General features: G+C 38.7%; 1 protein-coding gene across 13 annotated transcripts in view; it reads left to right on the forward strand.

Annotated features, from left to right (window-relative positions):
• XRRA1 (X-ray radiation resistance associated 1) overlaps positions 1-23,974 on the forward strand; it is an 87,384-nt gene that overhangs the window by 26,658 nt on the left and 36,752 nt on the right. For 7 of the 13 annotated variants that reach the window (XM_072969216.1, XM_072969219.1, XM_072969220.1 and 4 more), the window contains 2 exons: positions 13,484-13,612; positions 14,361-14,578. The exons of the other annotated variants lie outside the window; for them this stretch is intronic. In XM_072969216.1, coding sequence (XP_072825317.1) covers positions 13,484-13,612; positions 14,361-14,578 — 347 coding nt within the window. The remainder of the gene's footprint in view (positions 1-13,483; positions 13,613-14,360; positions 14,579-23,974) is intronic. 13 annotated transcript variants of the gene reach the window in all.

The following is a 23,974-nucleotide window of genomic DNA, read 5'->3' on the forward strand; positions in this document are numbered from 1 at the left end:
TTGAGTACTATGCTGGCTGTAGGTTTGTCATCTATAGCTTTTATGATGTTGAGATATGTTCCCTCTATACCCACTTTGGTGAGAGTTTTTATCATAAATGGGTGTTGAATTTTATCAAATGCTTTTTCTGCATCGATTGAGATGATCATGTGGTTTTTGTCCTTTCTCTTGTTGATGTGATGTATTACATTGATTGATTTGCATATGTTGAACCACCCTTGTGTCCCTGGGATGGACCCCAGTTGGTCATGATGTATAATCTTTTTTATGTGTTGTTGGATTCTATTTGCTAATATTTTGGTGAGGATTTTGGCATCTATGTTCATCAGTGATATTGGCCTATTATTCTCTTTTTTGGTAGTGTCTTTGCCTGGTTTTGGTATCAGGGTGATGGTGGCTTCATAGAATGAGATTGGGAGTATTCCCTCCTTTTCAGTCTTCTGGAAGAGTTTGAGAAGGACTGGTATGAGTTCTTCTTTGTATGTTTGGTAGAATTCCCTGGTGAAGCCGTCCGGTCCTGGACTTTTATTTGTAGGGAGTTTTTTTTATTGCTATTTCAATTTCATTTCTAGTGATCGGTTTGTTCAAGTGATCAGTTTCTTCTTGATTCAGTCTTGGTGGACAGTATGTTCCCAGAAGCTTGTCCATCTCTTCTAGGTTATCCAGTTTGGTTCCATATAGTTTTTCATGATATTTTTGTATGATATTCTGTATTTCTATTTTATTTGTTGTAATTTCTCCATTTTCCTTTCTGATTTTGCTAATTTGTGCTCTCTTTTTTCTTCTTTGTGAGTTTGGCCAGAGGTTTGTCGGTTTTATTTACTTTTTCAAAAAATTACCTTTTGGTTTGATTGATTTTTTCTATGTTTTTTTTTAATCTCTGTTTTATTTATTTCCTCCCTAATCTTTATAATATCCTTCCTTCTGCCTTTTGGGGTTTTTTGTTCTTTTTCTAGTTCTCTCAGCTGGTGGGTTAAATTGTTTATTTGAGATTGTTCTTTTCTGAGGAGGGCTTGTATCGGTATAAACTTCCCTCTTAGCACTGCCTTTGCTGTGTCCCATAAATTTTGTGTGGTTGTGCTTTCATTTTCATTTGTCTCAAGGTATTTTTTTAATTTCAGCTTTGATTTCCTTGTTGACCCATTGGTTTTTTAATAGCATATCATTTAATCTCCATGCTTTCCTTTTTTTCTCCTTTGTTTCTCTGCTGTTGATTTCTAGTTTCATGGCATTGTGGTCAGTAAAGATGCTTGAGATAATTTCTATCTTCTTAAAATTGTTGAGGTTTCTTTTGTGCCCAAGTACATGACCAATCCTGGAAAATGTTCCATGTGCACCTGAAAAGAATGTATATCCTATTTTTGGGGGGTGTAATGCTCTGAAAATACCCACCAAATCTAATTTTTCTATTGTATTATTTAATTTCTCTGTTGCCTTATTTATTTTCTGTCTGGAAGCTCTGTCTAGTGATGTTAATGCTGTGTTAAAATCTCCAGTTATGACTGTATTCCCATCAATATCCCCCTTTATCTCTGTTAGTAATTGTTTTATGTACTTAGGTGCTCCTATATTGGGTGCATGTATATGAATGAGTGTAATATCCTCATCTTGTATCACTCGTTTAATCATTATAAAATGTCCTTCTGTATCTTTCTTTATGGCCTTTGTTTTAAAGTCTATTTTAAAATAGACTGCAACACCTGCTTTTTTGGCTTTTCCATTTGCATGGAATATCCTTTTCCATCCTTTCACTCTAAGTCTATATATGTCCTTCTCCCTAAAGTGGGTCTCTTGTATGCAGCATATTGAAGGTTCTTGCTTTATTATTCAGTCTGCCACTCTATGTCTTTTGACTGGAGCATTTAGTCCATTGACATTTACAGTAATTAATGATAGATGTGTGTTTATTGCCATTTTGAACTTACCTTTGCAGTTGAATTGGTATATCCTCTTTGTTCCTTTCTTCTTCCTTTTGTGGTTTGGTAATTTTCCTTTGTATTATCATGGATTTTATTTAGTTTTTGTGACTCCCTTGTAAGTTTTTGGCTTGTGGTTACCCTTTTTTGTAAGTCTATTAGCCCATTGCTATAACTGTTTTTATTAAACTGATAGTAACATGATCTCAAACCCATCCTACCGAGAACAAAAAATTTAAAAAAGAAAGAAAAAAAATATTCTATATTTTCCTGCCTCCTTCTCCCACTCTCAATGATTTTTATGGCTTCCTTTAGAATTTCGTGTTTATTTTATTTGTAATTCATGAGTTATTACCTTTCCAGTTGTGAGTTTCTCATTTCTGTAGCATCCTGCTGCTTTTCTGTTTAGAGTAGACATGTCAATATTTCTTTTAGCATGGATTTAGTGTTGCTAAACTCTTGTAGCTTTTTCTTGTCGGTGAAATTCTTTATGTCTCCTTCTATCCTAAAGGATAGCCTTGCTGGATAAAGTATCGTAGGCTGCATCTTTTTTTCATTCAGGACTTTGAATATATCTTGCCACTCCCTTCTGGCCTGTAGTGTTTGTATAGAGAAATCAGCTGAGAGCCTTATGGAGGTTCCCTTGTAACTCACTCTTTGCTTTTCTCTTGCTGCCTTTAGGATCATTTCTTTATCCTTGACTCTGGCCATCTTGATTATGATGTGTCTTGGTGTGGGTCTATTTGGGTTCTTCCTGTTTGGGACCCTCTGAGCTACCTGTACTTTGATATCTGATTCCTTTCTTAAGTTTAGGAAGTTTTCAGTGATGATTTCTTCAAAAACCTTTTCAATCCCTTTTGATCTTTCTTCCCCTTCTGGGACCCCTATTATGCGAAGATTGGCATGCTTTATATTATCCCATAGGTCCCTTATGCTATATTCATTTGTTTTTATTTGTATATCTTGTAGCTGTTCTGATTGGGTGCTTTCAGTTTTCCTGTCTTCTAGGTCACTAATTTGTTCCTCTGCATTATCTAGTCTGCTTTGCACAGCCTTTAGATCCATTCTCATCTCAGCCAATGAGTTTACCAATTCTACTTGGCTCTTCTTTATAGCTTCAGTTTCATTTTTGACATATTTCATATCTCTAAACACAATCTCTTTTAGTTCCTTCAGTACTTTGAAATCTTGATCTAGTAGGCGATCGATGTCTATTTCATTGATCGTTCTTTCAGGGGATTTCTCTTGTTCTTTTAATTGGGAATGGTTTCTCTGCTTCTTCATCTTGCTCATACCTCTCTGGCACTGTAGTTTATGGAGTATCAGTTATCTATTGTGGTCCTTAAGGAGTTTATCTATCTAATGCCTATGTAGGAATAAAACTTAGGGGAAAAAAAAAGGGAGAGAGAAAGAATTTTAAAAGAAGGGAGAAAAAAAGGTTTGAAAACAGTGTATAATGAATAATAGAAGAGCAAGTTGAAGCAGAATAGCAATCGAGTTGAGACGTCCTTTAAAAACCTTTAAAAAAGAAGAAAAGAGGAAAAGATGTATTTGAAACCTGTGTATAATCAATAACAGGACATTAAAACCAAGAAAAATAAAAATGAAATGATGTAGATTTTTAAAAATAATAATAATAAAAATATTTTTAAAAAATTTAAAAGGAATTAAAACTGGGGGTATATATAATTGTTTAAGAAGTAAAAATTAAAAGGATAATAGAAAATAGAACAGGTAAAAACAGATTTAAAAAAAAAGGAGGGGGTGTCGATGTTCTCCTGGAGATTGTGTACTTTTAATGCGAAGTCTTTCTGTCTTCGTCCTGTTTTGGGAGCTCAGCTTGCTGTTTCCAGAGGCCCTCCATTGGCGCCCTTGTCTGTGCTGCTCCCAGTGCCTGTCAGCAAGCAGATCGCGCCTCCTCCCAACACTGGGTTAGGTGCAGCTCTCCTTTGCTGTGGGCGGGCGGGTCACTGCCCCTCCCGATGCCGCAGTCGGTGCAGTCTGGCCAGGTAGGAGGGCAGATCGCGTCCCCTCCCAGCACTGCGGTCAGTGGCCGCATTCCTGCCTGAAAGGTGGGGGGCCGCCTGCCCTCTCCTGGCGCCGGTTGCTCCGCTGCTCTGTGCCGCTGTGCACTCCGCCTCGGGTCGGCGCTCCGCAGGCATGCTCGGGGGAAGACTGAGGAACAGCCCTGTCCCTGCTTCAGGCCAAAACCCAGCACCTTGTTTGTCTTGGTGGAGCAAGTTCTCTGAGGGACCAGGATAGAAGGATCCTATCTGCGTCAGGCTGTAGACAAGTCTCTGTCTGGCCCTTGAGGCTGCTAAGCCCTTAGGTGCGGATTCAGGTTTTGCCTCTGCCCCCGCCTGGGTGCTAAGCGCCGGAGGATATGGCGGCTGTGCCTGAGCCCTGCCTCTCTTCACCTGAAAACTTTCCGTGGGTTTTCAGAGATGGGGGTATGCACCCTTCCCCCCAGGGCACATCAGCCGTGTTGTTTTATGGAGTGCCCATGTTGTTCTGCCCTGTGCACCCACAGCCACGGCACGCAGTCCCCTACAGTTCCCCGGAGCTGCCTCAGTGCAGCCGTCCCTGTCCTCTGCCCAGCTCGGGCAGCCTGGCCCTGCCCCCAGCTGCCTGGCCACGTCTCGGGCTGGGTGTTGCGGGGACCCTCTGTGCCCTTTTAACTTATTTCTGTCAGTCAAGGGCTGCTCTGTACAGATCTGAGCCTCGGAGGCTCCCCCACCATCCTGCTGGCCTCTCAGTTGGAGGGGGGAGACCCAGCGAATGAGCGCTAGTCCTCCTTTGCCACTCCCTCCCCGCAGGACCGGTCACACACTGTTTTGCCTTTTCTTCTTTCTTTTTTCCTTTTCTCCTACCAGATTTTTGGCTTCTCTATCTTTTGAAGAGGATGATGTTCTGTCGGAGTTCCGCAGGTGCTCTGGTTGGCTGATTGGGTCTGTGGATGTGAGTCTTGGTGTATTTGTGGGAGAGGGTGAGCTACGATCATCCTTCTACTCCGCTATCTTGGCCTCCTCCCTTCCCCATCTTAACCGTTTTTAAGTGTACAGTTCAGTGGCATTAAGCACATTCACATTGTTGTGTAGCCATCACCACCATCCCTCTCCAGAACTCCTTTCATCTTGCAGAAATTCCATTAACTTAGACTAATGGACCTGACACTTCTATGAGGAATGCCAGATAATTCCCTGGATTCCAAACATATTCCTTTTTTGTTCTTAAGGTATAGCAGCAATCATATCTACTTTTGATAATCAATATTAACTACCTAGACAATGTAGTAAACATTTTCCTGCCTTTTGGTTCAGTGGAATGTGGAACCCAAGTGGCCAGTAATAACTTCCAGTAAAGTAGAACTATTCTTGTGTCCTCTGTAAAAGTATTCCTTTCCTCTAACGCAGCTCAGCTCAAAAGTTGCAAGAATGAGAAACAAAAAAGCTGCAAATGGATTGTTGGGTATAATTGTAAGAGGAGCTGCTTTCATTTTCATTCATTAATTCCTAGGGCCTTGTGTTCTGGTTGTGAGAAAAACAGCATCAGTATCGGTTGCTGGTTTATTTCACACTCCATCCTGTAAATCAGCACCCCATCCTCACAATGGGTAGTTGCCTAGCTAGTGCAATAAATAAGTCATCAAAAGGCTATTTTTATCATTCTAGTAGGTCATCTACTTACGAGTGATGGAGTCCATGGTAAAAAAAGTGAACTCCATGTCTGTGAGCCCATTATTGTACTTCTTTGACATGAAATATGTTCCATGGTTAGAAGCAATGTTATGTGCACTACCAGAATAATGAATAAGACATTCTGTAAGTCCGCAGATGGTGATGCTGTCAGGATGTTGTGGTCAGGGAGTGAAAATCTATGTCTCAAATGCACATTTATTTCTGTAGGGAAGAAAATCACTGCTCCTTTTATGAAGGAAGGTGTCCACTGTAGTCATCCTCCTACCACATGGCTGGCTAATCCTCCCAGAAATGGTACCGTGTTAGGAACTCGGCATTACCCTTTGCTATTGGCAGGTTGGGTGCTTGACAGGGGTGGTAGCCAGATCTGCTTTGGTACAGCGAAGTGTGTAGCTTTCTTCCCTGCCTTGGGCCATTTTACAAGCACCAGGGTATCCAACTGACGTTGATGGAATGGGTCATCTTGTCCACCTGATCATTGAGAGTCTTCGCCACAGTGGGTAGTCTTTGGGAGCATTCATGTGGGACACAAATACTCCTCACACTCCCTATCCATTCTGAGAGGTCCGTCTACATAATTTCCCCTCAGACCTCCCTGACAGCAGTTTTATACCCCTTGTTTTTCCCCCAGACTTTGACTGTTCAGGCAAACCACTGCCCATGAGTCAGCATAGACCTGTACTTCTGGCTATCTCACCAACCAAGCAAAATGGTCAATCAGGCATATTGCTCTAAGTTTTACTTACTGGGAGGATTTCTCCTCCCCTGTCCTTCAGAGCCACCTTTGTATGGAGTTACAGTACTGGAACAATCTAATTTGGATTACTATCAGCACATTATGCAAAATCATTTGTAAACCCAGCTGCAGATTTTTGTCTTACATCCACTGGTCATAGGACCTTAGTTGTGGATTGATGGAGAAGCAACAGTACAGCAGGTATAGACATCATAGAAATCTAAGCAATATTCATTCATGCAACTTTTCCAGACTTGCTTGTGCCTGATCTCCAGTGTTGCTTTTGCTTAATGAGGGAGTTCTGCACATTCAGTTCATGATGAACAGCTCAGGAGACATGGTCACCTTAGTGTCTCATGGTCAGGTATTCAGTCTCTACCAACATATAGTAGTAAGCCAGGAACTGTTTTTCAAAAGGAAAATAGTTACCTGCAGAGTAGAGCACAAGTTTGCTCAAAAATCATTCTGTAATTGGTGACTAAAAGAGGCTCTATTTGTAGAGTGGATGACCATTCATTTATCATCCAAACAAGGACATAGTTGAGAGAGGAAAGTTGAGAGGGAAATCTCCACTATTAATTATTTTGGGATAACAGGTGAAAACTCAGACTGTCCTTGAAAATCAAAATGTATGGTAACCCTGTCTATACAGCCATAGACATTTAGGGCACATTTGGATCTGCTGAGTCATAATACCCAATGCCCTTGGCCAGTGACATAATGCTTAAATAACAACTTGCAGGGCGGTTGGATCTGTCACAGAGCCTTGTCTTGCTCTGGATCCCACACAGAACTGGCAGCCGCAGTGAATGGACCAGAAACTCAGTAAGTGCATCAGAACAACACAGATGTTCTATGCTATCTGCCCAAATTCAAAAAGGCCAACAAAGCTTTGTGCCTTTTTCTTAGTAGCAGGTGGTGCAAGGTGTCTTTCACATTGGAGATGTATCCCAACATGCTCCAGATATGTGAACATCAAGAAATTTAATCAAGGTGGCAGTTCCTTGAATCTTTGTGAGGTGTTTAACTCCATCCTGTGGCATATTCTATACTGAGGCATCTGAGGTATTTCCAATTCCCTGCCCATCAGCTGTTATCAACATGATGTGGAATACCAAAATAATTAAGATCCCTGTGGAATAGATTATGATAGGGCTAAAGAGTTGATGTGGCCCCCAGAGAAGAGAACAAAGGTATACTGCTGTCCCTGTCAGGTGAAAGCAGACTGCTTTGGTAGTTCTCGTTCATTGATAAAAAAAGAAAGAAACATTTGACAGGTCCTCAGCAATATCATAAGTGCTAGGGACTGTGTTGATGTGCTGCAGTAAGAGGAGTCCACACACGGAACAGCAGCTGAAATTGGAGTCACCACTTGAATAAGCTTGCAGTAATCTCCAGTCACTCTTCAAGACCCGTCTTCTGCATAAGCCAAATAAGCAAGTTAAACAGGGATGTCATAGGACTCATTATCCTTCCACCTTTCTAGTTTTTAGTGTTGGCAGTAATCTCCACAGTTACCTCAGGGATGCAGAATTATTTTTGGTTTACTGTTTTGGAAGCAGAATTCCTAGGGCTTCAATTTGGCCCCTCCTACTAGAATATCCCTCATTTGGTTGGTCAGTAAAGAAGTGTGGTTATTCTGTCAGTTGCTTAGTTTATCTGTTCTACTTACAAGTTCAGGAACTGGAGAGAGAACCACAAAGTAGGTTTGTGACTTCACTCACTGTCCATCCACAGGCTAATTAAAATTCCCTTCCTCCATGGGACCTTCACAATCCCTCACTTTGAGTGGACCACCGTGGCTTTCATATTCTCAGACATTAGCACCAATTTGCAGGTGTTATATGGTAATCCTTGAAAGCACTGTTCAGTGGAGCTTTCTGCAACGCTGGAAATGTTCTATATCGCATTGTCCGCAATGGTAGCCACTAGTCATACTGAGCACTTGAAATGTAGTTAGTGTGACTGGAGAGCTGAATATTTAATTTTATTAAGTTTAATTAGTTTTTTCCTTTAAATGTAAATAGTCAGGAACTGAATGAGAGACTGTGACTCTCCCTTTGGGCAACTCAAATCACTTTTTTCTCACCAGATCTAGAGCTCTTTGGTTACATAGATCACCAGTAATTCCAAATCATCTTAATTCATTTATGGAAACTGAAATTCTTTGAAGCTAGTATTTAATTCCTGCAAGGACCCCACTGTAGTTCACACTTCTTCCTAGGATTTAGTCCTTCAATGCCCTAACTTAAAACAGGGGCATTTGATCAGGGTTCCCTTTCTGTGGCACAGCCTGGACTGCAGTTTTTGGTCCCTGAACTGGTAAGTTTGTCAGAATCTCTGCTCAACTTCTCAGCCACTTTTGGAGTTGACAGCCTTAGGGGAAAAGTGGCCCCAAATATTACATGAATCCCTTTGGGTTTTCTTCTTCTTCGAAACCTTGGCCTCCCAATTTTTCACAACTTGTTAGTTCTCAGATGCCTTAAGGATTTTTTTAATATATGTATTTTGTCTGCTTTTCTAGTTTATACTGAGGGGAGAGTTGGTGCACGTTATTTAGTCTGCAGTACCCATGAGCCTTTCCATTTATTTTGGCCAGGTGCCTAGGTGCCTGGTATGGAACCATTTTAAACTAAACTAAACTAGCTGGATATTTTCTGAACCACTCTGATGATACAAATTTGGGCTAGAGTTTGCAAGAAGACCAGCCTGCCCTCTCCCTCCTTTTCTTTGTTCACTCCAAGGCAGTTTTCCCCTGGCTGAGGGGAATGGATTTAGTTCTGGTTCACTCTCTCCTGAGGGTACCTCTCTTTAGAATCCGAAATTCAGTTGGTGAGGGGGGATCTCCAATTAACATGCCTCACCTCTTTCAACAAGATCAGCAAATATCAGCAAAGGCACAAGTGGCTTCTTGTACTCAGGTTCTGTCTGGATTTTTAGATTTCAGCATGCTACTTCCTTACTATCTTCGTATCTCTTACATGTTTTTAAATGATAGATCTTTTTTCTTTTTATATTTTATTCATCATTCTAGTTGTTTTCAGTATTAAGTCTAATTTCATAAAGTAAGACAATACTACACCACTCTGCACTATTTCTTTATATATGAAAAAGGGAGAATAAATGTACCCCTGATTACATCAGAGTATCAACTGAAATAATTATGCTTTGAAAGTGATGAGGCTCCAGATAGGTATTATTGTCATTTTCTCCCCACTCATCTGTCCATACTCAGTGTGCTCTGTGGATTCCTCTTATTCTACCAGGCTCTTAAATCTTGGTCCCCTGTTGTCCACTCTCAACCCACTGTTTTTCTTAATGTTTAGAGTCTTTCTTAGTGGTCTCATCCCTTCCCAAGTCTTAGTATTTCTCTGCTTCACTTCTATCTCCTGAGCTATACACCCATATATCCTACTTATCCTACCAGACTCATCACACACATGCCCATGCCAACATCTCTTCTTGTGTCCCTGGCCTCATTGGTGGGCACTGCTTTTCATCCATTGTGCAGTTGTCCAGGCTAGAAACGTGTTCATCAGCCTGAATTCTTTCCGTCCTCACCCCACACATCCATTCAGTCGCCAGATTCTGAATTACACTTCCTAAACTTTCCTTAAACTTTCCCTTTTCTGTTAATCTTCCTGTTCGGTCTTAGTCTCCAGTTTCTCATCTCCCAATCTATCCTCCTTACCATCGGCCAGAGTGATGTTTCTAAAATGCACCTCTGATTCTATCACTGCCCTGCTTAAAGTCCTTCAGCAGCTTCCCAGTGTTCCGAAGATAAACTCCTTTAACATTGATCACAAGGTTTTTCATGACTTGACTCTGCCTGGTTCTCCATCCTCCATTCTCTTAATTTTTTCCATTTCACAATATACCTTATTTATTCCAAACTGTCTGTATCTCCATTCCTGGGCAGATCACAGTATTATCTCTGTCTGGGTGAGTTAGGGGAATCATATTTGACTTACTCCATCTTTAGACTGCTTTCTTACTTGTTTTGACTGATAGCTGATACTTTGCCCTTCGCATTAGGCCTGTTCCCTTGCTCCCTTGTTCCAAAAGGGTCGGCTCTCGGGCTTGACCATCACAGAGCAGAGGGGGATTGTGACCCCCTTTTTTCTAATCATCGTATTCCTAATAATGTGACTTAAAAGAGCACTAGTTTTTTAGCAGCCATATTGTAAGTTCTTTTTCACGCAAGCAAGCTGTTAAGCCTTGTCTCTCTCACACTGTGTTTGCATGGTAGGTTTCCTGTATCTTATCACAGAAGCTAAACTGACATTTGAACGAACATTAGAGTTTGCTAAACTTCATCTTGTTTGCTGCAATCCTTGGTCCAGTCTGTTGAGCAGTAATTTTAGCCTGATTCAAAATCTTACAACGTAAAGTAAATGAAATCCTCTTTCATCATACAGTTAGAGGGCGGAACTGATAGGCCCAGAGATGGTTAACACCAACTAGGAGCAGCACCACCAGAACCAAAGCCCAGGGCTTCTGATCCTTATCCCCATGTTTTTTCTGATATGGCACAAGAATTCCCATTCCTGAATGGGAATCCAACCACTGGGGCATACTTCTACCTTCTAAAAAAATTCCATTAAAGCCATCAGATTTTAAATGGTATCAATTCCTTTTTCCAAGAGAAGGTATAATAAAAAAGTACTACTCTGAACAGCTGGAAACCTCGATTTCTCCATTACTGACAGACTCCTGCCACTTCAAAGAGCTGTTCTCCCAAAACTGCCATGGGTAGGGCTCAGTGGGAGAGTCTGATGCTTTCCTGTGAAGCTTTGCATCTTATCTTCCTCACCTCCCTCTTGTCTGCCCCTCTATTTTAAGATATCTGTTTTAGAGACAAAATGAAACTTCACTACATTATAATTAGAGTTGAACTTTAAAAAGGCAAAGTAGTTTAACTTGTCACAAGAGACAGGTTCTTTGTTATGGGGCTTAAGAGGAATTTTTTGAAGCTGTATTTCTTAGCCGTTTCATATTTCATTGGGGTAAAAATAAAGATTGGCTAATTAATTATAAATCAACAGAGCTTCAGTACACCCTCCAGTAATTGCTTTCAGGTAGATTAAAAATTCATTATATGAAAGTTGATCCTTTCAGGAAGACGAAGAGAGTCAGCTGTGATCTTGAAAAATACCATGGACTAAAGGCTTCTTTCCTTCTCTGTTGAGTGTCTCCGGTCTTTGGACTTCAAGCCTCTTTCTCCACACCTTGCCAGGGTTCTTTCTGAAACCATATGTGACCTGTGCCTTTTTTACTCAGAACTATCGTGGTTATAGTCTACAGAAATAAATCATTATTAGAGTACCAAAAAAGGAGGAATTTACTATCAGAAAATTGGAACATCTAACAGCCATGCCTCAGGGACATACTGAATGTACGTCCTGAGCATTGTGGAGCAGCCTGAAGTTTGGTCCCTGAGCTTTCACATCTGGTCCTCTCTGTGACTCACCCCGTTTGTCTTTACAGGTGAGCGAGCACCTGTGTCTCTCTAGGCCCCACCATGAGAAATACGACTCCCCAGAGCTTCTAAAAATACTGCAGCGCCAGCCACAAAGCAGTGATTTTTCTCTCTGTTCCTTCTCTCTCACACAGCTGTTAAGAACATGGCAAATTCTCTCTCCAGTCTTCATCGTTTAGTTTAAACATGGCCTTCCGTGGGTCCTCCCCACCAGAGTGGATGATTCCCAGCAAGCTTCATGCCTGCCTCTGTTACAGCATTTGTCCCACTGTGTGCTGGGCATCTAGCTCCTCTGTGAGACTAGAAGCATCCTGAGAGGGGGATGTGTTCTTTTCTCTTTCTATTCCCAGCTCCACAGATACGTGTTAAAGAAGTTCATGAGTATAAATGAATGAATGCACCACTGGCCATATACTCCCTCTAAATTCACCTTTGAAATATTCCTGCCTTTGGGTGTACAGTAACAGTCCTTTTGGACTTTTGAACTCACTGCTTACCTTCGTCTAGCTTCTCCAGTCCAGGCAATGGCTACCCTTCCTCCTCCCCACCCTTCAACCCACACAGGGCTTGAAGGTGTATTGTGAGAAGTGGGCACTGCAGTGGAAAGGGCCTGGGGTTTGGAGTGAAGCTCTACCACTTTCTATCTCTGAGACTTTGGGCAAGTCACTCTGAGTCTGAATTTCCTCATCTGAAGAGGAGATAGATAACACCTATCCTCCTCAGTGCTGTTCTGAGATGACATATATAAAACAACACAGTGCCAGGAATGCAGTAGGCTCAGAAGAAATTCTCCTTTCCCTTCCTTTTGCTGTATGCATGTTTGTGGTTTATGTATGTGTATATGTATTTGTGACTGGATGTCCATATGTGTTTGTTTTGGTGTATAGAGGGGATGGAGTTGGAGGGAGGAATGATCTGAATGACATGATCTGAATCGGCTGTCTTTGTGTGCTTAAAAATAATTCCCTAGACCTCATCCACCTGGGGACACAAAAGAGGTCACATTGATGGTAGTGCCTAAAATGCTACCACTTCCTGCCCCATCTGTGTGATTCAGGACCTCAGCCTGTTAAATGCCACTCTCAGATGTTTCTGGGAATCCTCAGAGAGTTTGCACTAAAGAAAAGACTTCTCAGTTCCTTACTGATGTGTGCATTTTATGAAGTCACATTAGAGGAGAGCCTCACTGCAGCCAGGGATGGTGCCTTTCATCCATCCTCCCTTACCCACTTCGGTCCCTGCTAAGGGCATTGTCTCCTGGTGCTCCTATGGTTTCCAATCCTTGGGGTGACGACACAGCATACTTGGGAATCTTCCCTGACCCAGAATTGTGCAGTGTTCTTCTGCAGAATGCTTCCCCTAACTCAGTCACCCTGGTATTTTCCCTCCATCTGCCCCAACCCAGTCTCACTGTGTCCATAAGCAAATGTGTGCAGCCTTTCTTCATACAAAAGACTATAAGTATGATGGGTTTTGGGGAAGAAGTTAGTTGGGGTGGGAGTTAGACATTCTGGTCCCTCTTCACAGAGATCTCTCTTGGGCACTAGCAAAGTTCCTAAGCTGGTTAAGCCTCTGGATTGATTCTCTGTCTTCTTAGGAATAGTGAAGCTTGTCTCCTGCCCTTGTTCATTACCCAAGGTCTTTGCACTCACAGGGAGGCATCTGTAACATCGCTGACCAGAAAGAGGTACATCCTGAGGTTCCCAGTGCTGGAGACACTGATGCTAGATGACAACAAACTCTCCAACCCCAATTGTTTTGCTAGCCTGGCCGGGCTCAGGAGGTAAAGCTACAAGCCTCTCTCCACAGGGCCCTCTATATCCCCCAGCCTTGCTCACACCTTGAGTGCTGCTCTGGAAGCCAAAAGGCCTGGGTTTAAATTCGAGCTCCACCACTTATCTGCTGTGTGGCCATGAGTAAGTCATTTCTTCCCTCTGAGCTTTAGCTCAAACCATGAAAGTGGGCGTCAGTAAGGATATTTCTGATCATGTGACTGGATTAGAAGTAGCAAAGAGAAAGGATAGAAGGAGATATTATCAGAGATGGGATCCTGACCGTGAGAGAGGAAACAGGAAAAAAAAAAAAAAGAATCAGAATCAGAAAGGTAAGTTAAACTCTGAGTTCTACGTATAGTGGGCCCTCTGTATCTGTAGGTTTTGCATCCACATATTCAACCAGATACGGAGGGATGACTATATTTCGTTGAAGTAATGAAATGCTGGCATTCAAATGTTTTAGATCCCTGGAAAATTTACTTTGGATTCAGCTACCATTTACTGAACACTGCTTTGTGCCAGGTCATCTGTATATTGTCTCATTCAATCTTTGCAAGAACCTTGAAAGGTTAATAAATACTATCCCCATTTTAGAGATAGGGATATTGAGGCCCAGAGAGGGTAAGTCACTGACTCAAGGTCACACAAGAGTAGTAAGTGTCTAAGCTTGATTCCATGTTTCCCTAAAGTTGCTTAGTAAGTGTCCTTGAGGTATCATCATTGCAGTGATTCTCTATTCACTTTCCTTAATTGAAGACTGAAGAAGTTAAGCCTGGACCAAAACAGGATTTCCCGGATCCCGTACCTACAGCAGATTCAGCTCCGAGATGGGTCTGGAGACTGGGTTGGAGGCAGGGCAAGTCCCCGGAAAGAGCCCCAGTCCATGCTGCAGCCCAAGTCATGGATATTTGAGGCCTCCGATGACCAACCGGATTATACTATACTGCCAATGAAAAAGGATGTTGACCGGACAGGTTAGTGATGCCCCTTGTTGCACAGACTCTAACCCTATGGTGTGAGTAAACTTCTGAGAGTTTATTCTGAAAGTCTGTAGCTCCCTGGGGAGCTGCTGCTCTTAAACTGCTGGGCCTGGGAGAGTACGACCTCAAACATGAGCTGTTTCAGTGATTTCCTAACTTATTCTGTCAGTCAAGATGCTTTTAAAATCCAGTTATGAGTGGATGTTTTGGGGGTTTTTTTTATCTCAAATAATAAGAAAATCAGAAGTAAGGCTTTTCAGAGATGGATGGTTCTGGGGTGCATTGATGTTCTCAGGGACTCAGGTTCTTTCCATCCTTGGCCTGCCTCCTTATCCTTCTTGCTTGTTCTTCTAGGCTGGTTCCCTTTGAGGTCTCAAGATAGCTACCACAGTCCCAAAAATCACATCCAGATGGCAACATTCAGGGGCAGAAAATGAAAGAAAGGTCACCTTTATTATAAACCAAAATCCCTTTAATACATGAGTGTATATCTGGATTACATATTCTGCTCCACTAATCTAGTTCTCTATTACTGTGCCAATATCACATTGTTTTTAACATTTATTTTAATAAAATTGAAGAATAATTTACTTAGAGCAAAATTCAGAAATCTTGTTTAAAGCTTGAATTTTTACATATATACTTTTAACTGTCACCTGTATTACAATATAGAACATTTTCAGCAGCCCATGTGGTTCCCTCTCAATCAGTACCTCCTCCAAGAATAACCGCCATTCTGACTTCCATTACCACAGATGAGTTTTGCCTGAATTGAAATACATTTATCACTCAATATTATGTCTGTGGGGTTCATTCATGTTGTTGCATGTAACAGTGATTCACTCTTTTCCATTTCTCTTACTTATCCCATTTATACCACAATTTATTTACCCTTCTTACTGTTGATAGGCATTTTGGTTATTTGTTTTGGGGCTATTATGGATAAAGCTATTATGAACATTTTTTTACACATCTTTTGGTGGACATAAGGACTGCTTTCTGTTGAGTATATACCAGGAGTGAAATTGCTGAGTTACAGAGTATAAAAGTTTATTTAGCAGTAATGGATACTGCCAAATACTTTTTCAGTGTGGTTGTACCAATTTTCAATCCCATATTGATGTAAGAGATTTCCAGTTAATCCATATCCTTACAAATGCTTGGTGACAGCAGTCTTTTTCATTTTACTGGTTTGGGTGGATATGTAGTGGTATCTCATTGTGGTTTTGATTTGCTTTTCTCAAGTAACTAAGTTGAGTACCTTTTCATACGTTTGTAAAGGTCACGTTGATATCCTCTTTTGGAAGTGCCTGTTGCCTTTTGCCTATGTTTAAATTGGGTTGTGTGTCTTTTTCTTGTTGATTTGAGTCCTTTATCCTGGTTACAAGTTCTTTGTAGATCCATATATCACAAACATCTTTTTTCAGTCTGTGGCTTGCTTTTTCATATTAACGGTGAATTTAACAGACGTTCTTAATTTTAATGATGTCCAAATTATCAGTCTTCATGGTTAGTGCTTTCTATTTCCTGATCAAGAATTGTTGGTCTCTCTCAAGCCATAAAGATATTTTAAAATAGTTTTCTTCTAGAAGCTTGATTATTTTAGTTTTTATATTTGGTCTATGACCTATCTAGAATTAATTTTTGTATGTGATATGAGGTAGAGTCAAAGTTTACTTTTTTATATGGATACTTAGTTGACCCAGTACCATTTGTTGAAAAGACTATATCCTTTCTCCACTAAGTTGTTGAGGAGGCATTGTGGTAAGGCAGCTGACAGTGTATGTGTCTAAATTACTGTAGGTTTATAACAAGTTTTGACAACTGATAGTGACGTTCTCCAGCTATGTTGATCTTCAAAATTGCTACAGGTATTATAAGGCCTTTGCATTTCTATGCAAATTTTAGAATCTGCTTGTCAACTTCCACACAAAATCCTGCTGAAATTTTGATTGGAACTCATTGGAACTATAGACCAATTTGGAGAGTACTGAATCTTTTACAATATTGAGTTTTCAGATTGATTAAAATAATATATCCCACCATTCTTTTAGGTCTTTTAAAATTCTTCTCAGCAAAGTTTTGTAGTCTAAAATGATGAGGTTGTGCATAATTTTCATCAAATTTATTCTTAGGTATTTGATCTTTTTATGCTGTTGTCAGTGGTATTGCTTTTTTATGTTTCATTTCCACATGTTTGTTGCTAGTGTATAGAAATATTAAACATGTATCCAGTAACCTTTCTAAATTGACTTATCATTTTTAGTCATTTGCAGGTTCTTTTGGATTATCTATGTTCATGATCATGACATTTATAGATAATGACCATTTCATTTCTTCTTTACCAGTCTTATACTTCTTCTGCTTTTTAATTTCTTTATTTCACTGGCTAAGACTTCCAGTACAATGTTGAGAGACGTGGTGATAGTGGACATCCTTGTGTGTTCCCAATTTCAGGGGGAAGCTGTTCAGTATTTTCAGTATTTCAGAATTATGAGTTAGCTGTAGATATTTTTATAAATGCCTTTTATCAGATTAAAAAAATTTCTTTGTATTCCTAGTTTGCTAAGAGTTTTTATTATGCAGAAGTATTGAATTTTGTCAAATACTTTTTCTGCATCTATTGCGATGATTGTGTGATTTTCTTCTTTAATCTATTGATGTGGTTCACTGATTTTTTAAGTTCAGTTAAATTTTTTTCAAGTGATGAGAACTCTCAGGATCCACTCTCCTAGCTACTTTGAAATATGCAATACAGTATTATTAACTATAATCACCATGCTATATGCATTACATTCCTGTGCATAACTAGAAGTTTGTACCTTTTGACACCTTCAGCCATTTCACCACCCCCCAACCCCTGCCTCAGGCAGCCACCAATCTGTTCTGTTCCTGAGAGCTTGACTTTTTTATTTTGATTTGGATTAGTTTTTGTTTTTGTTTTTTCTTTAGATTCCACATATAAGGGAGATCATTTGGTATTTATCTTTTTTCTTTCTGACTTATTTCGCTTGTTTTTATTGAAGTATAGTCAGTTACAATGTGTCAATTTCTCATGTACAGCATAATGTCCCAGTAATGCATATATGTACATATATTTGTTTTCATATTCTTTTTCATTAAAGATTATTACAAAATACTGAATATATAGTTCCCTGTGTGACTTATTTCACTATTTCATTTAACACTAATACCTTCAAGGTCTACCCATGTTGTTGTAAATGACAAGATTTCATTCTTTTTTATGACCGAATAATTTATATATGTATGTGTGTGTATACATTTATATAAAATCACATTTGCTTCATCCATTCGTCCAGCAGTGGACATTTGGGTTGTTTCCATGTCTTGGCTATTGTAAATGATGCTGCAATAAACATGGGGGTGCATTTTCATTTTCTTTGGATAAATACCCAGAAGTGGAATTTCTGAATGATACTATAGATTTATTTTCAATTTAAAAAAAAATTAGGGGGAGGTAATTAGGTTTATTCATTTATTTATTTATTTTTAATGGAAGTACGGAGGATTGAACCCTGGACCTCATGCATGCTAAGCACTCACTCTACTACTGAGCTATACCCACCCCCTATTTTCAATTTTTGATGAACCTCCATACTGTTTTTTCACAGTGTCTGCACCAATTTACATTTCTGCCAACAGTGTGCAATGGTTCCCTTTTCTCTACATCTTTCCAAACACTTGCTGTTTCTTTTCTTTTTGATAATACCCCTTCTAACAGATGTGAGCTGGCATCTTATTGTGATTTTGATTTGCTTTTCCTTGATGATTGGTGATGTTGATCATCTTTTCAAGCACCTGTTGGCCATTTGCATGTCTTCTTTGGAAAGATGTCTATCCAGATCCTCTTCATTATTATTTTTTTTTGCCATTGAGTTTTATGAGTTTTTTTAAAATGTATTTTGGATATTATAACCCCTTGTCTAGATGTAGAATTTGAAAATATTTTCTCCATTCAGTAGGTTTTCTTTTCATTTTGTTGTTTCCTTTGCTGTGCAGAAGCTTTTTACTCTGATACAATCCCACTTATTTATTTTACATCGATTTTTTCCCCTTTATTTATTTAATTTTTTTATTGAAGTATAGTTGATTTACAATGTTTCAGGTGTACAGCAAAATGACTCAGTTTTATATATAGTGTATATATATGCTTTTTCAGATTCCTTTCCATTATAGGTTATTATAAGATATTGAATATAGTACAAGATATTAAATATAGTATAATACAGTAGGTCCTTGTTGTTTATCTATTTTATATATAGTAGTGTGTATCTGTTAGTCCCAAATCCCTCCTACCTTTTCTTCTTTGGTAACCATAAGTTTATTTTCTATGTCTGTGAGTCTGTTTTCTGTTTTGTAAATAAGTTCCTGGGTATCAATTTTTTAGATTCCACATATAAGTGATATCATATGGTATTTGTCTTTCTCTGACTTACTTCACTTAGTATGATAATCTCTAGGTCCATCCATGTTGTTACAAATGGCATTATTTCATTTTTATGGCTGAGTAATGTTTCATTGTATCTGATACTACATCTTCTTTATCCATTCATCTGTTGGTGGACATTTAGGTTGCTTCCATGTCTTGGCTCTTGTAAATAGTGCTGCTATGAACAGTAGGGTACATGCATCTTTTTGAATTAGAGCTTTCATCTTTTCCAAATACATGTCCAAGAGTGGAATTGTTGGATCATATGGTAGTTCTATTTTTAGTTTTTTAAGGAACCTTCATAGTGTTCTCCATAGTGGCTGCACCAATTTACATTCCCACCAACAGTGTAGGAGGATTCTCTTTTCTCCACACCCTCTCCAGCATTTATTATTTGTAGACTTTTGATGCTGGCCATTCTCATCAGTATGAGGTGATACCTCATGATGGTTTTGATTTGCATTCCTCTAATAATTAGTGATATTGAGCATCTTTTCATGTGCCTTTTGATCATCCGTATGTCTTCTTTGGAGACAAGTCTGTTTAGGTCTTCTGCCCATTTTTTGGTTGGGTGGTTTTTCTTTGATATTAAGCTGTATAAGCTGTATGTACATTTTAGAAATTAATCCCTTGTCAGTCAAATCATTTGCAAATCTTTTCTCCAGTTCCGTAGGTTGTCTTTTCACTTTGTGATTTTCTTTGCTTTGCAAAAGCTTTTCAGTTTAGTTAGATCCCATTTGTTTATTTTTGCTTTTATTTCTATTGCCTTGGAAGATGGATCAAAAAAATATTGCTGTAATTTATGTCAAAGAAGATTCTGCCTATGTTTTCCTCTAGCAGTTTGAGTATTTGGTCTTACAATTAGGTCTTCAAACTATTTTGAGTTTATTTTTGTATATGGTGTTAAGAGAATGTTCTAATTTCATTAGTTTACATGTAGCGGTCCAGTTTTCCCAGCACCACTTATTGAAGAGATTGTCTTTTCTCCATTGTATATTCTTGCCTCTTTTGTCATAAATTAATTGACCGTAAGTGTGTAAATTTATTTCTGAGCTTTCTATCCTGTTCCATTGATCGATGTGCCAGTACCATACAGTTTTGATTACTGTAGCTTTGTAGTATAATCTAAAGTCAGGGAGCATGATTCCTCCAGTTCTATTCTTTCTCAGGATTGTTTTGGTTATTTGGGGTCTTTTGTGTTTTCATACAAATTTTTAAATGTTTTGTTCCAGTTCTGTGAAAAATGCCCTTGGTAACTGATAGGGATTGCATTGAATCTGTAGATTGCCTTGGGTAGTATGGTCATTTTAACAATATTGATTCTTCCAATCCAAGAACTCGTTATATCTTTCCATCTGTTTGTATTCTCTTCAGTTTCTTTCATCAGCATCTTATAGTTTTTGGAGTACAGGTCTTTTGCCTCCTTGGGTAGGTTTATTCCCAGGTATCTTATTCTTTTTAATAAAGTGGTAAATGGGACTGGGTCCTTAATTTCTCTTTCTGATAGTTTGTTTTTAGTGTATAGAAATGTAATAGATTTCTGTATATTAATTTTGTATCCTGCAACTTCACTGAATTCATTGATGAGCTCTAGTAGTTATGATGAGTTTCTAGTGAGACCTAGTGGTGTCTTTAGGATTTTCTATGTATATTATCATGTCATATTCAGATAGTGACAGTTTTAATTCTTTCTTTCCAACTTGGATTCCTTTTATTTCTTTTTCTTGTCTGATTGCTGTAGCCAGGAATTTCAAAACTACATTGAATCAAAGTGGTGAGAGTGGGCTTCCTTGTCTTGTTCCTGATCTTAGAGGGAATGCTTTCAGCTTTTAACCATTGAGTATAATGTTAGCTGTGGGTTTCTCATATGTAGCCTTTATTATGTTGAAGTATGTTCCCTCTATACCAACTTTCTGGAGAGTTTTTATTAATCATAAGTTAATGTTGAATTTTATCAAAAGCTTTTTCTGTTCCTAATGAAATGATCATATGGCTTTTATTCTTCAGTTTGTTAATGTGGTGTATCACATTGATTGATTTGCAGATATTGAAAAATCCTTGTATCTCTGGGATAAACATATTGATTGTGGTATATGATCCTTTTTTAACATTTTTTATTGATTTATAATCATTTTACAATGTTGTGTCAAATTCCAGTGTTCAGCACAATTTTTCAGTCATTCATGGACATATACACACTCATTGTCACATTTTTTTCTCTCTGAGTTATCATAACATTTTGTGTGTATTTCCCTGTGCTATACAGTGTAATCTTGTTTAACTATTCTACAATTTTGAAATCCCAGACTGTCCCTTCCCACCCTCCACCCCCTGGCAATCACAAGTCTATATTCTCTGTCTGTGAGTCTATTTCTGTCCTGTATTTACGCTTTGTTTTTGTTTGTTTGTTTGTTTTTGTTTTTGTTTTTTAGATTCCACATATGAGCGATCTCATATGGTATTTTCCTTTCTCTTTCTGGCTTACTTCACTTAGAATGACATTCTCCAGGAGCATCCATGTTGCTGCAAATGGCATTATGTTGTCAGTTTTTATGGCTGAGTAGTATTCCATTGTACAAATATACCACTTCTTCTTTATCCAGTCACTTGTTGATGGACATTTAGGCTGTTTTCATGTCTTGGCTATTGTAAATAGTGCTGCTATGAACATTGGGGTGCAGGTGTCATCCTGAAGTAGATTTCCTTCTGGATACAAGCCCAGGAGTGGGATTCCTGGGTCATATGGTAAGTCTATTCCTAGTCTTTTGAGGAATCTCCACACTGTTTTCCACAGTGGCTGCACCAAACTGCATTCCCACCAGCAGTGTAGGAGGGTTCCCCTTTCTCCACAGCCTCTCCAGCATTTGTCATTTGTGGATTTTTGAATGACGGCCATTCTGACTGGTGTGAGGTGATACCTCATTGTAGTTTTGATTTGCATTTCTCTGATAATTAGTGATATTGAGCATTTTTTCATGTGCTTTTTGATCATTTGTATGTCTTCCTTGGAGAATTGCTTGTTTAGGTCTTCTGCCCATTTTTGGATTGAGTTGTTTATTTTTTTCTTATTGAGTCGTATGAGCTGCTTATATATTCTGGAGATCAAGCCTTTGTCGGTTTCACTTGCAAAAATTTTCTCCCATTCCGTAGGTTGTCTTCTTGTTTTATTTCTGGTTTCCTTTGCTGTGCAGAAGCTTGTAAGTTTCATTAGGTCCCATTTGTTTATTCTTGCTTTTATTTCTTCTAGGAGAAAATTTTTGAAATGTATGTCAGATAATGTTTTGCCTATGTTTTCCTATGATCCTTTAAATATATTATTGGAGTTAATGCTAGTACTGTTGAGGATTTTTGCATCTATGTTCATCAGTGATATTGATCTGTAATTTTCTTTTTTTGAGATATCTTTGTCTGGTTTAAGTATCAGCGTGATGTGATCTCACAGAATGAGTTTGGAAGTATTCCTTTCTCTGTAACTTTTTTTAATAGTTTCAGAAAGATAGGTGTTAACCCTTCTCTAAATGTTTGGTAGAATTCACCTCTGAAGCCATCTGGTCCTGGACTTTTGTTTGTTAGGAGTTTTTAAATTACTGATTCAACTTCAGTACTGGTTCATATTTTCTCTTTCTTCCTGCTTCAGTTTTGGGATATTGTACCTTTCTAAGAATTTGTTATTTTCTTCTAGGCTGTCCATTTTATTGGCATGTATTTGCTCGTAGTAGTTTCTTACAATGCTTTGTATGTCTGTGGTATCAGTTGTAACTTCACCTCTTATTTTTTCTCATTTTATTGATTTGGGCCCTTTCTCTTTTTTCCTTGATGAGTCTGGCTAAATGTTAATTTTATTTTTCTTTTCAAAGAACATGCTTTTAGTTTTTATTCTTCTTTTTCTAGCTACTTTAGGTGTAAAATCATGTTGTGTATTTGAGATTTTTCTTGTTTCTTGGGGTAAGTTTGTATCATTATAAACTTTCCTTTTAGAACTGCTTTTGCTGCATCCCATAGGTTTTGGGTTGTCATGTTTTCATTTTCATTTGTCTCTAGGAATTTTTTGATTTTCTCTTTGATTTATTCAGTAATCCATTGGTTGTTCAGTAGCATATTGTACAGCCCCCACGTGTTTGTGATTTTTTTCAGTTTCTTTCTTGTAGTTGATTTGTAGTTTCATAGTGTGTGGTCGGAAAAGATGCTTGATATGATTTCACTTTTCTTAAATTTACTGAGGCTTCTTTTGTGGCCTAGCTTGTGATTTATCCTGAAGAATGTTCCATGTGCACTTGAAAGAATGTGTATTCAGCTACTCTCGGGTGGAATGCTCTGTAGGTATCAATTAAGTTCTTTTGATCTAAAGTATTATTTAAGGCCTGTGTTTCCTTATTGAATCTTTCTGAATAATCTGTCCTTTGATCTAAGTGAGGTGTTAAAGTCCCCTACTATTATTGTGTTACTGTCAATACCTCCTTTTACATCCTTTTACATCTGTTAATATTTGCTTTATATATTGAGATGCTTCTTTGCTGGGTGCATGTATATTTACAATTATTACGTCTTCTTGCATTGATCCCTTGAGCATTATGTAGTGTCCTTCTTGTCTCCTGTAACAGTCTTTATTTTATAGTTTATTTTGTCTACTCTAACTTTCTTTTGATTTTCACTTGCATGGAGTATTTTTTCCATCTCCTCACTTTCAGTCTGTATTTGTTTCTAGATCTGAAGTGAGTCTCTTATAGGCAGCCTACATATAGGCCTTGTTTTTGTATCTGTTCAGCCAGTCTGTGTCTTTCGGTTGGAGCATTTATTCTATTTACGTCTAAGGTAATTAGTGATATGAATGTTCTTATTGCCATTTTGTTAATTTTTCTGGGTTTGTTTTTGCGTTTTCCCCCCTTCTTTTATTCTTTTGTGATTTGATGACTATCTTCAATGTTATGTTTGGATTGCTT

The sequence above is a fragment of the Vicugna pacos genome, chromosome 10 (genome assembly GCF_048564905.1).
Source record: "Vicugna pacos chromosome 10, VicPac4, whole genome shotgun sequence".
Taxonomy (NCBI): domain Eukaryota; kingdom Metazoa; phylum Chordata; class Mammalia; order Artiodactyla; family Camelidae; genus Vicugna; species Vicugna pacos.